Source organism: Schistocerca nitens, chromosome 7, assembly GCF_023898315.1.
Source record: "Schistocerca nitens isolate TAMUIC-IGC-003100 chromosome 7, iqSchNite1.1, whole genome shotgun sequence".
Taxonomy (NCBI): domain Eukaryota; kingdom Metazoa; phylum Arthropoda; class Insecta; order Orthoptera; family Acrididae; genus Schistocerca; species Schistocerca nitens.
This window is the reverse complement of record NC_064620.1, coordinates 98,230,660-98,245,438: the sequence shown is the minus strand read 5'-3', so window position 1 is coordinate 98,245,438 and position 14,779 is coordinate 98,230,660. Positions and strand designations below refer to the sequence as shown.

Sequence of the window (14,779 nt, the reverse complement as noted above, 5' to 3'; positions counted from 1 at the left end):
CGTTTCCTGGAGGGCTACGACGAGCGGACGATGCGAGCGGAGCAGCAACTTCAAGTCCTCTCGGTTGGAGCGAATGCTGCGAATATTCCAGGTAATAAGTGCCATCGTAAGAAAAGGAAGATGAGAGAAGGGGTCACCTCGAAGGCCGCTTAGGGCCTGGCTTCGAGCGAGCACTGCCGCCGCTAGCAGGAGGCGGACAGTCATCGTCCATGGGGTCTATAGGGTCATCGGCCATCTCAGGAGGATGGCCGGGAGGGGGAGCTTCCTCCGCCGGTGAACGGCCAGACGTTCGGCTACCAGCGGTGCGGCCAGGCGAAACGGATGACGGCCTGGGGCGGCAACCGCTGGGTGGCGCAGGAGAAGAAAGGCGCCGCGGCGGAGAAGGAGAACTGTGCTTCCTATGCGCCTTTTTAGAAGGACGTTTGGTGGAAGTACCGGTCGAAGGCTGGGAGGTCGAGGAACGGAGGAAGTCTGCACGGGATGGTTCCTTCTTGAAGGCCCGTGCATCTGACTTCGGGGTCTTCGACTGAGCAGAAGCTGATGAAGTGGCTGGTGTCTGTGGGGTGATGGGAGGAAGAGGAGACGTCGACCGCGCGATCTTAGCACTGGCCGAACGGACGACCGTGGTGCTGAAGGTCAGATCGCATGTCTGGGTTGCTACCTCCCGGGTAGTCCGAGGAGAGGCGAGGACAGTGCTGTATTTCCCCGCTGGGAGCAGCGTGGGCTTCCTACTAGCCAATAGCTTGCGAGCAGCCGAGGTGGACACTTTCTCTTTGACCCGAATTTCCTGGATACAGCGTTCTTCCTTATAGACAGGACAGTCGCGGGAGGATGCGGCATGGTCACCCTGACAGTTCACACAACGAGGAGACGGAGGTGGACAGTCACCCTCATGGGCATCCCTGCCACAAGTGACATATTTAGCCGCATTGGAACAAGACTGTCGAGTGTGATTGAAACGCTGACACTGGTAGCAGCGCGTAGGTGTCGGGACATAGGGGCGAACTGAAATGACCTCGTAGCCCGCCTTGATGCGCGATGGCAGCTTAACACTATCGAAGGTTAAGAAAAGTGTCCGGGTCGGTACAAGGTCATTGTTGACCTTTTTCATGACCCTATGGACAGCCGTCACGCCCTGCTCAGCGAGGAAAGATTGAATCTCCTCGTCAGTCAAGCCGTCGAGGGATCTAGTATAGACCACACCACGAGACGAATTCAAAGTTCGGTGAGCCTCCACCCGGACAGGGAATGTGTAAAGGAGTGTGGCCCGAAGCAGTTTTTGTGCCTGAAAGGCGCTCTCAGTTTCGAGTAATAGGGTACCGTTACGCAATCTGGTACAAGATTTGACAGATCCAGCTATGGCATCGACGCCCTTCTGGATAACGAAAGGGTTGACAGAGGAAAAATCCTTTCCTTCCTCAGATCGAGAAACGACGAGGAACTGTGGGGCAGGCGGTAGTATTTTTGTCACTGTTGGCTGGTCACGTTTCCGTTTGTGGGTCGAAGTCGAAAGCGATGGAGTAGAATCCATTGCGGAGGAATCCCCCATGATTGCCAGCGTCTCCGATGGCGCGCTCCTTCCTTGTGGGGACCCTCTCAGAGGGCACTCCCGCCTTAGGTGAATGTTTACACCTCAGGTCACACCTCCCGAGAAACAGACGGAGGGACCAATCGGCATGGTCAGAAGGTATCAGCTCAGGCAATCACCCCTCCCCGGGCCTGGCCTTTACCAGGGGGTACGCGCGTGCCTTACATGTCTACCCAGGGCGGGGACTTACGCGTTACCCCGTCACCGGCTACGCGTGCGAACGCGTGGGTCGGCCTTCAGACACGCACAGGGAGGAAGGAAGAAGAGGAAAAAGAAGAGAGAGGGAGAAAGAGGACAGACTGTCTCAAACGCCGAGGCGGAGACCAGAGAAGGCAAGGAGAAGAAGGCAATGAGAAAGCAAGGAGAAGGAGGCAAGGAGAAGGCAAGGAGAAGAAGGCAATGAGAAGGCAAGGAGAAAAAGGCAATGAGAAGGCAAGGAGAAAAAGGCAATGAGAAGGCAAGGAGAAAAAGGCAATGAGAAGGCAAGGAGAAGTCAAGGGAAAGAGTAAGGAAGACAGTGAAGTGGAGAAGAGCAAAAAAAGGAACCAACAAAAGGAATGAAGAAACGAGAAGTGAAAAACCAAAAAGACCACGATTATAGGTCGGGAAACCGTCCGTCTCCGGACGCAGGCGCTAACTACCCCCGTGAGGGGGATGGTCTCCTTTTAGTCGCCTCTTACGACAGGCAGGAATACCTCGGGCCTATTCTAATCCCCGGACCCGCAGGGGGTGTCATGCAGGACTGTGTGCACAGAACCCACAGAAATGCCAACTCTGGAGGCGATCTGTTCAACAGTCATTCGGCAATCCCCCAAAACAATTCACTCCACTTTCTCGATCAAGTCGTCAGACCGGCTTGTGCGAGCCCGAGGTTGTTTCGGTTTGGTGTCACACGATGTTCTGCCTTCATTAAACTGTCGCACCCACGAACGCACTTTCGACACATCCATAACTCCATCACCACATGTCTCCTTCAACTGTCTATGAATTTCAATTGGTTTCACACCACGCAAATTCAGAAAACGAATGATTGCACGCTGTTCAAGTAAGGAAAACGTCGCCATTTTAAGTATTTAAAACAGTTCTCATTCTTGCCGCTGGAGGTAAAATTCCATCTGCCGTACGGTGCTGCCATCTCTGGGACGTATTGACAATGAACACGGCCTCATTTTAAAACAATGCGCATGTTTCTATCTCTTTCCAGTCCGGAGAAAAAAAATCGGAGGCCTTAGAACTTGAATGCACCTCGTAATGCACTATCGACTATTGAAACAAGGTACAACAAATTAGACTTATTAGACAGACAAATATCTTATGAGTATTTTGTTGCACATTAAGCATTTTTACTATAAATGGAAAGGAGGGGGGGGGGGGGCAGAACTATGTAGCTCTTACCACAACTGAACAAATCAATTTCAGCATATCTCAGGATTCAGTAGGAGGTACCTTCTTCTTCTTGCAAGAAGTAAATAGGTCATTTAAGCAGCTGCCAGTGGATGCACATGCATGTACAGAACTGAAGTCTGCTTTTAAGCCGAGCCGCCTTCTATTTTGGCTGCTCAGTGTGGCTGCCAGTTGTTTATGCAATGAGTAGCAAGAAGCAGCTAGAACCTGCACAAAGAAAGTTTTATAGCACTCCAAAGTTGCACGATTCTTACATGTGCAGAGCACTCAAGAGTCATAGTGAGGGATAGTCTCCACGTGATCTGTGTTTACGTTAGTTGATTTAGCTACTTTCTCTTCGTTTACGGCTCTCATTTCCAATGAAAACAAAATGGATTTCTATGGCTCGAAGCTATCAAGTGAATTAAAATACATTCAAATAATCCTGAAAGACTAAAATTTGTTAGTTTCAAGTTTCTAATTTTATTTCCATGTTATTAGCAGTCAAGCATTAATTGTCTTGCAGATCAATGAAGTGATTTTTATATGTTTGCTAAAAAGATTGCTGTTTTTAATCTTTTCTGTAGAGGTATTCAGTTTATTTGAAACTATGTTTCATTCCACACTATTGGCTGGTTTCAATTGTTCTCTCAATTTCAAGTGCACATTTTCACTCTCTGGCAGGAATCACATTATGCCATAATAAAGAATCAAACATTAAATGTTACAATAGCGGTACTCCAAGAACAGTTGCATACCAAAAAACAGACTGAAAAGATAATATGAAGTACCTCAGTGTGAATGTGGACATACAAATGTGCACTTTAAGGCGAATAATGCATTTTAGTATGGTTTACGAAATTCTGACACTCTTTGAACCTTCTCTGACATTCAGTTTCTTTTACAAGATAATGTAAGGTCTCGTAATGCTGTATATGTATGAACATACATAAATATTCACTTAAAGATGACTAAGCAGGCAAATTTGGTTAGTAGTATTTAACAAAATATTTTGTCTCTAATATGCTTTAGCAGAATTTTACAAATCAGCCTTCCGTGAAAAATGTTGTTCGACCACAACTTGTTTTAACACTATTATTTTTTTATAAATTACATCATAATTCACAGAATGCCATTTTTGGTAAATTATAGACTGGGAGCACACCGTGTTTTATCATTGTAACTCCCCACATGGATTTATATTTATTCCTAGAGTAGAATATGAACTGCCAGTCAGTTTCTTGGCTTTACAGATAACCTTGTCGATTTTTTAAAGATATGGAAATAATTATGAAATAACTTATTATCCTTAGTTTTTGTGTACACAAGCACCTTTTATTTTTGCAAGAAATTAGTATTTGTTCTTACTTTCTTTTTGCAGTGCTGCGTGCATGTAAACCTGATTGGAAATGCTATATAACAATATTGCAGACAGGGAATTTAAAAAATTGTGTTAAGCTCACCACAAAGCAAAGTATTAGGGTACTTCGAGTAGTAGAGTCTAGTTCTTAAATGAATATTATGCCAGGAACTGATTCCTTACCTGGCTACAATATGATAAAACAATTGCACTAAGTACAATAACTCATGTCCCCTCTGAGGAACATGCAACAGTGCTGCACATGGTCACTTAATGCCCCAGTATGCATTAAATTCCATCAGAAATGTGACAAAAAGTGTATGAGCAGAGCAAACACCAAGCATGCACTTCCTACGTCATCTTATATGAGCATCTACAACAACACTCCTTTTCTCACAATACTGGCAATTGCTCAAAGTAATCTCGTTATGTCCCTCCACATTTCCTCTAACCATGTCTTCCTCCTGTCTCCCCAGTTACTTTTCCACCTTCTCATTATGCCTCTACTACTTCCACCAGTTCCGTGCACCTTCCCTTCCTTCCCTCACTCTACCCTCTATTATCCATGTCAACTTGTCTCTGTTACTTGTTCATCAGCACCTCTAGCCCCTGCAACACAGTTCTATAAAGTTTACCAATGCTACTCCCACAAAATACTTGACATGTAGGGCTGCCTACATGTAAGGGCCTTGAAAAATCATTTATTTGCCCCACATGTGTGGGCTGCACAGCAGATTGGATTTGATAGGCCAATACTGGTCCCCTACAATATGCCTGCCATACAAGGCAGCCTTCACGCCAGGGGTTGGAAAAAAAAAGTTTTTGCCCGGATCCCACTTGTATTAGTGCTAGCAGGCTATAAACCTCCACAGTACTGATACTTTTGAGGCCTGCTGTCTCTGTGCCAAATATGGTTGGAAGTGATCCAGGGATTGGGAGGAGATGGCAAACACACACACACACACACACACACACACACACACACACACACACACACACACATACACACAAAGCCAACATACTTGCAGAAGACCTGATTTCCCTGTGCTCATCCATTTCACATTAAGTGTCTATATATTGAAACCATTTAAGTTTGTTGGAAGTAAAAGCAAAAAATTAAATGCCTAGCCTCAAAGTACAAGACATAACATGAAGCATTACAGTCTTACAACACAAACACTGCCTTTATAAAAACAGCACTTTTCAGCAAGGAGTTGCAATATAAAATCGCACACACAAAAACACAAGCCAGAGTGTTGTACTAGGTATTTTCTAGAGGTATTTTATGACCATTACATAAGAGAAAGCATAATATTCATGATGCACAAGATTAAAGAATTAGTACGATTTGAAACCAAATGGGGAGGACTGAAGACAAAAGGTTTATACACAAGCATCACATCTGATTTCAACTACATGAAGTTACACAAAAAATTACCTCCTTTTAATAGTTCTTTGAAGCAACAGTGTATCTAAGCATGGCATTTCCTTAGTATGCAATTTGTAATACAAAAATGCCAGATACGGTATTTTAGTTTTGGAATCAGTGAATCCTATGCAGTGTAAATATAAATTTGAAGTGGTTGAGCAGTGCTACAGGTGACCAAGCAACAAAACACACTGCTCACGTGCTAAGGCAGTGCCACAAGTTGCAGCAGCTAGAAAAAGCATATAACACGAAAGTATACAAAGACCCTTACATACCTGTGTAGTGAACAACCACAGTCTGGCCAGTTTTGGGGTACGTCTGTCCTGCAACAATTTGTTTCTTTTGTCAATTGCCATTATGTTAATGATGAACACACTTAATGCTTACTTTGTTAATATCTCAACATAAATATTGAAAAGCATTGACAAATAACACCCTTGTCTAGCACCTCTTCCAATACTAGTTTTAACTGCTGGCTCCACACCAATTCTTACTATTACTTTCTTGTGTACAGATCTTTATCTATCTCCTGTCTTTAAATCTTCCATTTTTAAATATCTCCAGGAGTATACTGCAGTAACCTCCACTCCATGTCTTTCCCCAATCAACAAAACAGCTGGGCATACCCCTGTTAATTCCCAACCCTCTTTATCTTATGATCCTCAAACATCCAATGGCATCTCACGGTTACTTCTGAATCCAACTTAGCCCTGATCTCTGTTTATTTATCTTTCAAAACTGTAGATCGAGTCAACACACAGCCTTTGAAATATATCATTCAATGACCAATTATGTTTAGATTAGATTAAGTTTTCATTCCACAGACCCACAAAATGAGATGATTCTCATGGGTGTGGAAAATGTCAAAGTATAACATAAAAACATAAAACATTTGAATATAATACTTACTACCCTGATCATTTGTCAGGAGATAGTTGAAATATGTTAATACAATGCAGTAAACTGGAACAGCTAATATTCACAGGATTAACACACTGTCAGAATGAAACACTGTTATGCACTACTAATAAATTTCTCATACACAAAATACCTAATCTTGACTGTTGTGACCAAGTGTTGTCAAAACTGAAATCGAACAGATTTTTACTTAAGCTGGCTTGCCTCTCAAAAAGTCTTTCAAACTCTGTTTAAACTGTGTGTTCCTGAATATTGGAAACCTTTTTGGACCAAGGTAAATTGGTTGGACTGGAGAAAGGGACCAAACTACAGTCATCAGTCCCTCCGACCTTGGAATAACAAACTGATAAAACCTCACACTATAAGAGGGAACTACAATGGCAATAAAATTACAAACTATTGACAGAGAAGAAAGGGAGGAGGCAGAAGAAGAAAGAAGGGAGGGAAACAAAGTGAATAATGACAGGGGCATGAGGGAAGAAGCACAGGTAGACAAGATGGACACTCAAAACAGACCCCATCAGGAAAGGAGTGGAAAGGCAAAGGATGGGGTTGAACCACCAAGCCCAGTCGAAGCCAGTGCAATCGGGGCGAAGGGGAGAGCAAGATGGCCTGCCATCCCCTCCACCTACGGATAAGGTTGAAGATCCCACCTTTAAATAAAGCGATAAAAACCCCCATCACAAAGAAATCTTAAAACTAAATCAGCCGCTGAGGCATTGTCAGCTAACGCCAGGGCAGCTAAGTTGGGACAGTCCAGTAAGAGATGAAGCATAGTCAACATGAATCCACAACACAATGACAGGGGGGGGGGGGTGTCCTCACGACGGAGGAGATAACTGTGAGTCAGCCAAGTATGGCCAATGCGGAGCTGGCAAAGGATGATAGAGGCCTTACGAGAGGCCCGTAAGGAGGACCACCACATAGGTGTAGAATCCTTTATCGCCCTGAGCTTGTTCGGTGAAGAAAGCTTGCCATTTTGCATTCCAAAGTCCCAAAACCTGACAATGTAATGCCGAGCGAAGGTCTATTTCCAGAATGCCAATAGCAAGAGATGGCCTGTTAGTAGCCTTCATTGCCAGGGATCCCAACATGGCGGGGAGTCTAAATGAAAACCACTGAGCATCCAGATTGATCAAGGAGAGGAGGACCAACAGGTGGCGAGGGAAGCTAACTGCTCAAGAAGTCACTACAGATAGTGAAGGACAGTCCTGAGCAGAAGCGGATATGGTCCAGTGCGTGCGAGATGGCTACCAATTCTGCAATTCTGCAGTAAAAACACTACAGCCATCTGGCAAGGAACGAAGTTCCGTATGTCTTGCATAGGTGCAAGCATAACCAGTGTGGCCAGCAACCATGGAGCCATCAGTATAAATCACTTCTGAACCCTGGATTGAACTGAGGAGACAGTAGAAATAGTGGTGGAGGGCATCCGAGAAACATAATCCTTTGAATTGATGGAGAGATCAAGACAGAGCTGTGGCCAAGACACACGATGGAAGGGTAGGGGTGAGAGTGGAGAAAAGAGGCGGCAAAGTGAAGTGCTGAAGCTCAGAAAAGAGCAACTGAATGCGGGCAGCCAAAGGAGACCATAATTAGGGTGCTTTGGGTGCAGCGAATGCGGAGGGCGTAAGATATCATCTGTTGTTGGCCCAAAACTCGCAGCAGTGGAATCCCCACCTCAGCGAAAAGGCTAATCATGGGGCTAGTCCGGAAGGCACCAGTCGCAAGTTGTACCTCACAATGGTGGATGGGGTCTAGTCTCTGCAATGTCAAAGCTGATTCAGAACCATAGACAGGACTCCCATAGTCCAAACGAGACTGGACCAGCACTTTGCACAATCACAGTACAATAGAGTGGTCTGCACCCCAGGTAGTATTGCACAGAACATTTGAGATTTAACCAGCACATCCTCTTCAGCTGGCGAAGATGAGAGAGCCACGTCAACCAGGCATTGAAGACCAGACCCAAGAAGCGGGTGGTATCCACCACCTCGAGGAACAGGTCCAGATAGGGATGGGCCAAACGGCGACGGCAGAAATGCACGACACACAACTTGGCCATCGAAAACAAAGCCATGGGATAGAGCCCAAGATTGCACCAAATAGATTGCCCCCGTGTAGATGGCGTTCTGCAGCACCCGCAACAGAGGAAGCGACATAGATACAAAAATCATCAGCATACAAAGAGTGGGACACTTGGCCCAGCAGCCGCCACCCGTCCATTAATGGCTACGAGAAAGAGGGACACTCAGCATGGAACCCTATGGAATCCCATTTTCTTGCCGCTGGTAAGTGCTGTAGGAGGAACCAACTTGGACAGAGAAAGAGCGACAAGATAGAAAGTTACGGATAAAAATGGGCAGAGCACCACAAAGGCCCCATTTGTGAAGGGTAGTGAGGATGTGGTGGCACCAGGTGGTGTCTCAGGCTTTATGCAGGTCAAAGAAAACTGCAGTGAGGTGTTGCCGATGGGCAGAAACTGACGGGATAGCAGAATCCACGTGGACCAAGTTATCCTCTGTAGAGGGGCCACAGCAAAAACCACTTTCAGTTGATGACAAAAGGTCACGGGATTCAAGGATCCAAATCAGTTGCTGACTCACCAGGCGTTAGAGGAGCTTGCAGAGGATGTTGGTAAGGCTAATTGGATGATAGCTATCCAACTGAAAAGGTGGCTTCCCAGGCTTCAACACCGGAATAACAATGCTTTCCTGCCACTGGGTAGGAAATACCCCCACTCCACAGATTGCAAAGGGTCAGTATATGACAGTGGCCAGTCACTGATAAAGTGGTGGAGCATTTGGTTATGTATCTGATCCGGTCCAGAGGCCTTGTCGGGACAAAGGGCGAGGCCGCTGGCGAATTCCCACTCGCTAAATGGGGCATTATAAGCCTCCACGCAGCGAAAAACTAAAGACAAAGGCAGTCGTTCCGAGTGCTCTTTCAGGAGGAGTAATGTGGGCAGGTACTGAGTCAATGCAGAGGCTTGGGCAAAGTGTTGAGCGAAATGCTCTGTGACAAAGTCCAGATGGGTACGGACAACACCATGCACAGAAATTCCTGCAACACCGTGGGAGGACGATGGCAAAAAATTTGCCTGAGTTTCGCCCAGACTTGTGAAGAGGGTGTGTGCGGTCCTATGGCAGCCACACATCATTCCCAGCAAATCTGTTTCTGAAATTTGATTAGGTAACTGGCCCGGGCACGGAATTGTTTAAAGGCCAGAAGGGGGGTAGTAGAAGGGTGCCGCTTGAAGTGTTTAAGAGCATGGCGGCAGTCTTATGGCCGCAGCAATTTTCAGAGACCATCGAGGAACCATCTTCCGACGGGTGGGAACCCGAGGAAGAAGGGATGGCTGAAACAGCTGCGGAAAGATGGCGGCAGTCAAAGTCTGTGTAGACCTGGGTGGGTGAAGGAGTGAGAGACACTGAAGGAAAGTCAAAACAACCAGGTAATGATCGTTGTCACGTAAGTCATCGTGGACACCCCATGAATGGAGGGAAGAAGGCCAGGACTACAGATGGCGAGGTCAATGGCAGAGAAAGTGCCGTGTGCCACACTAAAGTGTGTGGGAGCACCAGTGTTCAGTAGACAGAGGTCAAGCCCTGCCAGAAAAACTTCAACTGTCCTTCCCAGGACAGTAATGGTGTGACTATCCCAAAGAGGGTCGTGGGCATTAAAGTCCCCTAGAAGCAGGAAGAGAGTTTTTGAAGGAGGGTGGTTAGGGCAGGGGATGTGTGCAGCCTGTCAGGCGGGTGGTAGAGATTACAGATTGTGATTGGAGTGGCCAGAAGGACCCTGACAGCAATTGCTTCCAGAGCGGTATGGAGGGGAACCTTGCGGACCAAAGCGCAAACACCACCAGAAGCCCGCAAGGGGCCAATTTGGTTCCGACAAAGTGTGGAAACCACGAAGGGCAGGTGAATAAGAACTGATAAAATGGGTCTCCTGGAGAGCAATGAAAGCAGCAGAGTAGAGCTGCAGCTCCAGGAGTTGACACAAATATCCATTACAATTCCACTGGAGTATTCTCAAGCTGGAGCCCAAATGGGAAGCTAACGGTTGGTTGGTTGGGGTTGAAGGGACCAAACAGCAAGGTCATCAGTCCCTTGTTTCAAAGGTGGTCCATTCGGACAGATTTACATCTCAGAAGACTCATAACGATAAAAGGTAAAAGGCTAAAAAAACGTGAAAGTGCAGTCGTGTTTTCAATGGTGAAAACAAAAGGAGGGAAGTCAGCAAGTGGGCAACCCCAAGGCTATGCTAGAGGCAGGAAATATCCCACCTCTGATACAGTACAGGCAAGACCACCTGCTATTCAAAAGAGTTCAACCGCTAGAATGTAAAAGTGTGTATTGTAAAAGGAGACTAACCAAATCTAAAATGTGATAAAAGGGAGAGAAAAGAGGATCTTGGCCAGGGAGGGGAGTCACAAATCTCCCAACACAGGGAAGTGAACAGACAGGAGCTGGTCACTCTGATGAATCACCTTTCATCACCGATAAGGATGGGGCAATGTCCATATAGGATGGGTCAGACTGTTGGTTCATTGGCTGGAGGAGGGGAAGGCGGCACCTGAAGGGGTACCAGAGGGGCCTTGCCCTTTTTCTTGTGTTTCTGATGCTTCTCTTGTGAAGGAAGAGAAGGGCAGACTGCAGTGAGGTCAGGCACAGAATTACTCATGGCAATCTTGGTGCCCACCAGCTGCAGATAGCACGGCCGATGTGGAGCTGCAGATCACCTTTCAGGGGGTTGCCAGTAAGAGGAGTCCGGAGGGAGCTCCAGTACCAGCGGCTGCCGAAGAAGGGGAGCGCTTTTCCAGTGGGGGAGGGGGAGCAGCACCAGAAGGGGTGGGTATGGGTACTGATGGGAAGGGGGAGTGGGGGGGGGGGAGAGAGAGAGAGAGAGAGAGAGAGAGAGAGAGAGAGAGAGAGAGAGAGAGAGAGAGAGAGAGACGGTGAGGCGTAAGGTGTGGGGCAAATGGGGCGGGGCTGGGAAGAGGAGGGGGAATGGATGCAACTGAAGCAAAAGTAGAAGTTACAGGCACGGGATGGAGCCGGTCATACTTCCGACAAGCCTCGGTGTAGGCAAATCGATCTAAGGTCTCTTACTCTTGAATCTGTCATTCTTTCACATACACCAGGCATGCTGGGGAGCATGTAGGATTCTGCACATTACAATTTACGCAGGATTCTGCGCATTACAATTTACGCACACTGGCAGGGAAACGCAGGCACTCCCCTCACGGAGGGGGCTCCCACAGTCACCACAGAGGGTATCACTGGTGCAGCGGGAAGACATGTGGCCAAACTGTAAGCACTTAAAGCATCTCATCAGTGGTGGAACGTAAGGTTTTACATCACACCGATACACCATCACCTTGACCTGCTCTGGGAGGGTATCCCCCCCGAAGGCCAGGATAAAGGTGCCTGTAGCAGTGCAACTGTTTTTAGGGCCTTGCTGTACACGATGGAAAAATCAAACTCCTCGCCTCTAGAGGTATGCACGGAGCTCCTCCTCAGTTTGGAGGAGAAGATTCCAGTGGAAAGTGACACCCTGTACCGAGTTCAAAGATTGGTGGGGTGCGACAGACTGGGATGTCACCGAGATGGGTCACAAGCACACAGGCCTTCAAATTGGGCAGCAGGAGATTTCTTTAAGAAGAACCAGACCGCATTTTACTCATGGATTCCACTTCGCCGTACTTGTCTTCAATCGTCTCCATGAAAAACAAAGGCTTGGTCATGGCAAAATTTTCGCCATGTGTCCTGGTACAAACCAGGTACTGAGTGAAAGGTTTCAGCCCAAGCCAGCGAGCTTGACCTCTTCCCGGGGGGGTGGCCAGGGAGGGGAAGGCTTAAGGATCAGAAGGAGTGTCATGTCTTCTATCACTCTTAGAGACGGCCACAGAATGGCCAGGATGTTGAAGCTTTTGTCACTTCATGTGCAAGGCGTCCGCCCTAGTACCGCACACTCCAGCCACCCTAGTACCACCCACTCCAGCCAGGGTCTCACCCATGGGCATCCCCCAGCCACCTCAAGGGCAGTCTGACCCAGTGGCCATTACCAGGAGTTCTGATGCTCCAAAGTGATCAGCATCAACTCCTTGGCATACACGAGGCGTTAACAGCTCAGGTACTAGCAGTGTGATCCCTATGTTATCAGGGGGCTCAGCCATGTGGGTACGTAACAGCCCCACCACACAGACTGGCTACAGTGCTGGTGACCTAGCAGGAAGGGGGCCAGGGTGCAAGGGGAAAAGGGAGGGGAGAGGAGCCTGCAACATGGAAACTAGGTTGGGAGTTTATCCCCAAATGGCTCACACTGGAGGGAAACATTGGAAATGGAGATCAAACCCCAAGGGAACCAAAAACGCCGAAAAGGAGATGGAAACAGCAAACTAAACAATAGCACATACCAAAACAAAGCCAGGAGGGTAGACAGGCCGATATAAAGAAGTCCACCAAGAGAAAGACAGGGAGAAAGAAGCAAGGACAGGGAAGGAGAGTAACAGGGATGGTAATGCAGTCTGGAAAAGGAAAGGAGACTGCAATAGCTCGGGGCCCCATGTGCGCCACACACGTACCCACAAAAGGTACTGTGGACCACCTGACGGGGGAGGGAGGGGGGACCAAGGTAAGTGATTTTACGTCTTAATGTAGACTGTTCTTATTCCTAGTATCGATACTATGTATTGAGCTATTGGTTGGAAACATATGTATTACTTGCAACATATTTCATTAAGGAATAGACACACTGAGAAGCAGTGGTTAGAACCATAGTTCCTTGAACAGGTTTCTACAAGATGTTCTTGAATTTACACCACTAATGACTTATCACATGGTTTTGCACCCTAAAAACTTTTGCTCAGTTTGATGAGTTGCCCCAGAATATGATCCCATATGACATAATAGAACGAAAGTAGGCAAAGTATGCAAGTTTCTTTTTATATTTATATCTCTTACATCTGACATCAACCTCACAGCAAATACAGACTTGTTTAGGCGCTTAAGCAATTCTGTGGTATGGCCTTCCCAACTGAATTTTTTATCGAGTTGTAATCCCAGAAATTTAACACTGCCAAGCTCTTCTATCTGCATGTCTTCATATGTTATACTCATGCTGGAAGGAAATCTCTTACAGGTTCTGAACTGCATATAGTGGGTCTTCTCAAAGTTTAATGACAGTGTATTAGCATTAAACCACTTAACGTCAATGAAAATTTGATTAACAGCTGTTTATAAATATGTACTTGACTTGCTACTTATTGCAATGTTTGCATCATCTACAAACAAAACAAATTTAGCATCTGGAAATGTAACCGATGAGAAGTTTTAATGTACACAAGAAAAGGCAAATGTCCCGAGATGGAACCTTGAGGACAACCATATGTAATTAATTACCAGTCAGATGAATACAGACTGCTTACTGCACAGGTATTTCGCAACGACATCCTTTGTTTCCTGTTAGATAAGACTCAAACCATTTCGCAGCACTGCCGGTGACACCATAATATTCTAATTTACTTAAGAGAATGCTGTGGTTCACACAGTCTAAGGCTTTTGACACGTCACAGAAAATTCCAGTAGCCTCTAACTTATTATCTAATGAATTAAGTACATTCTCACTGTAAATGTAAATAGTTTTCTCTATATGAGAACCCTTCAGAAATCTAAACTGTGACTTGGACAATATATTATTTGCAGTCAGGTGCTTAAGGAGATGCTTGAACACAACCTTTGCAAAAATTTTTGAGAAGCCGGCAAAAGTGAAATTGGTCAATAGTTTGATGGTGTCTCTTTATCCCCCTTCTTATAAAGAGGCTTAACTTCAGCATATTTTAGCCAGTCTGGAAATGTTCTGCTGTTAAGAGATTGATTACACAAATAACTTAAGATAGAACTCCACTCGCATAAGCACTCTAGTTAGAAAGTAACTTCATTGACATGTTATCATACCAACTGGAATACTTAGATTTTAAGGATTTTATGATGGATGCTACTTTCTTTGGGAGACAGGAGTGTCATTTCCATTTTACTGAAGTTATTTTTAAAGACTTGTCTTAGATACTCCATTGCACTGTTCACCAAACCTGGAA

General features: G+C 46.1%; 1 protein-coding gene across 1 annotated transcript in view; it reads right to left on the bottom strand.

The window, feature by feature from the left end:
- LOC126194872 (peptidyl-prolyl cis-trans isomerase Fkbp12) overlaps positions 1–14,779 on the bottom strand; it is a 48,210-nt gene that overhangs the window by 31,314 nt on the left and 2,117 nt on the right. The window contains exon 2 of the mRNA XM_049933217.1: positions 6,036–6,083. Within this exon, the coding sequence (XP_049789174.1) occupies positions 6,036–6,083 (48 nt within the window). The remainder of the gene's footprint in view (positions 1–6,035; positions 6,084–14,779) is intronic.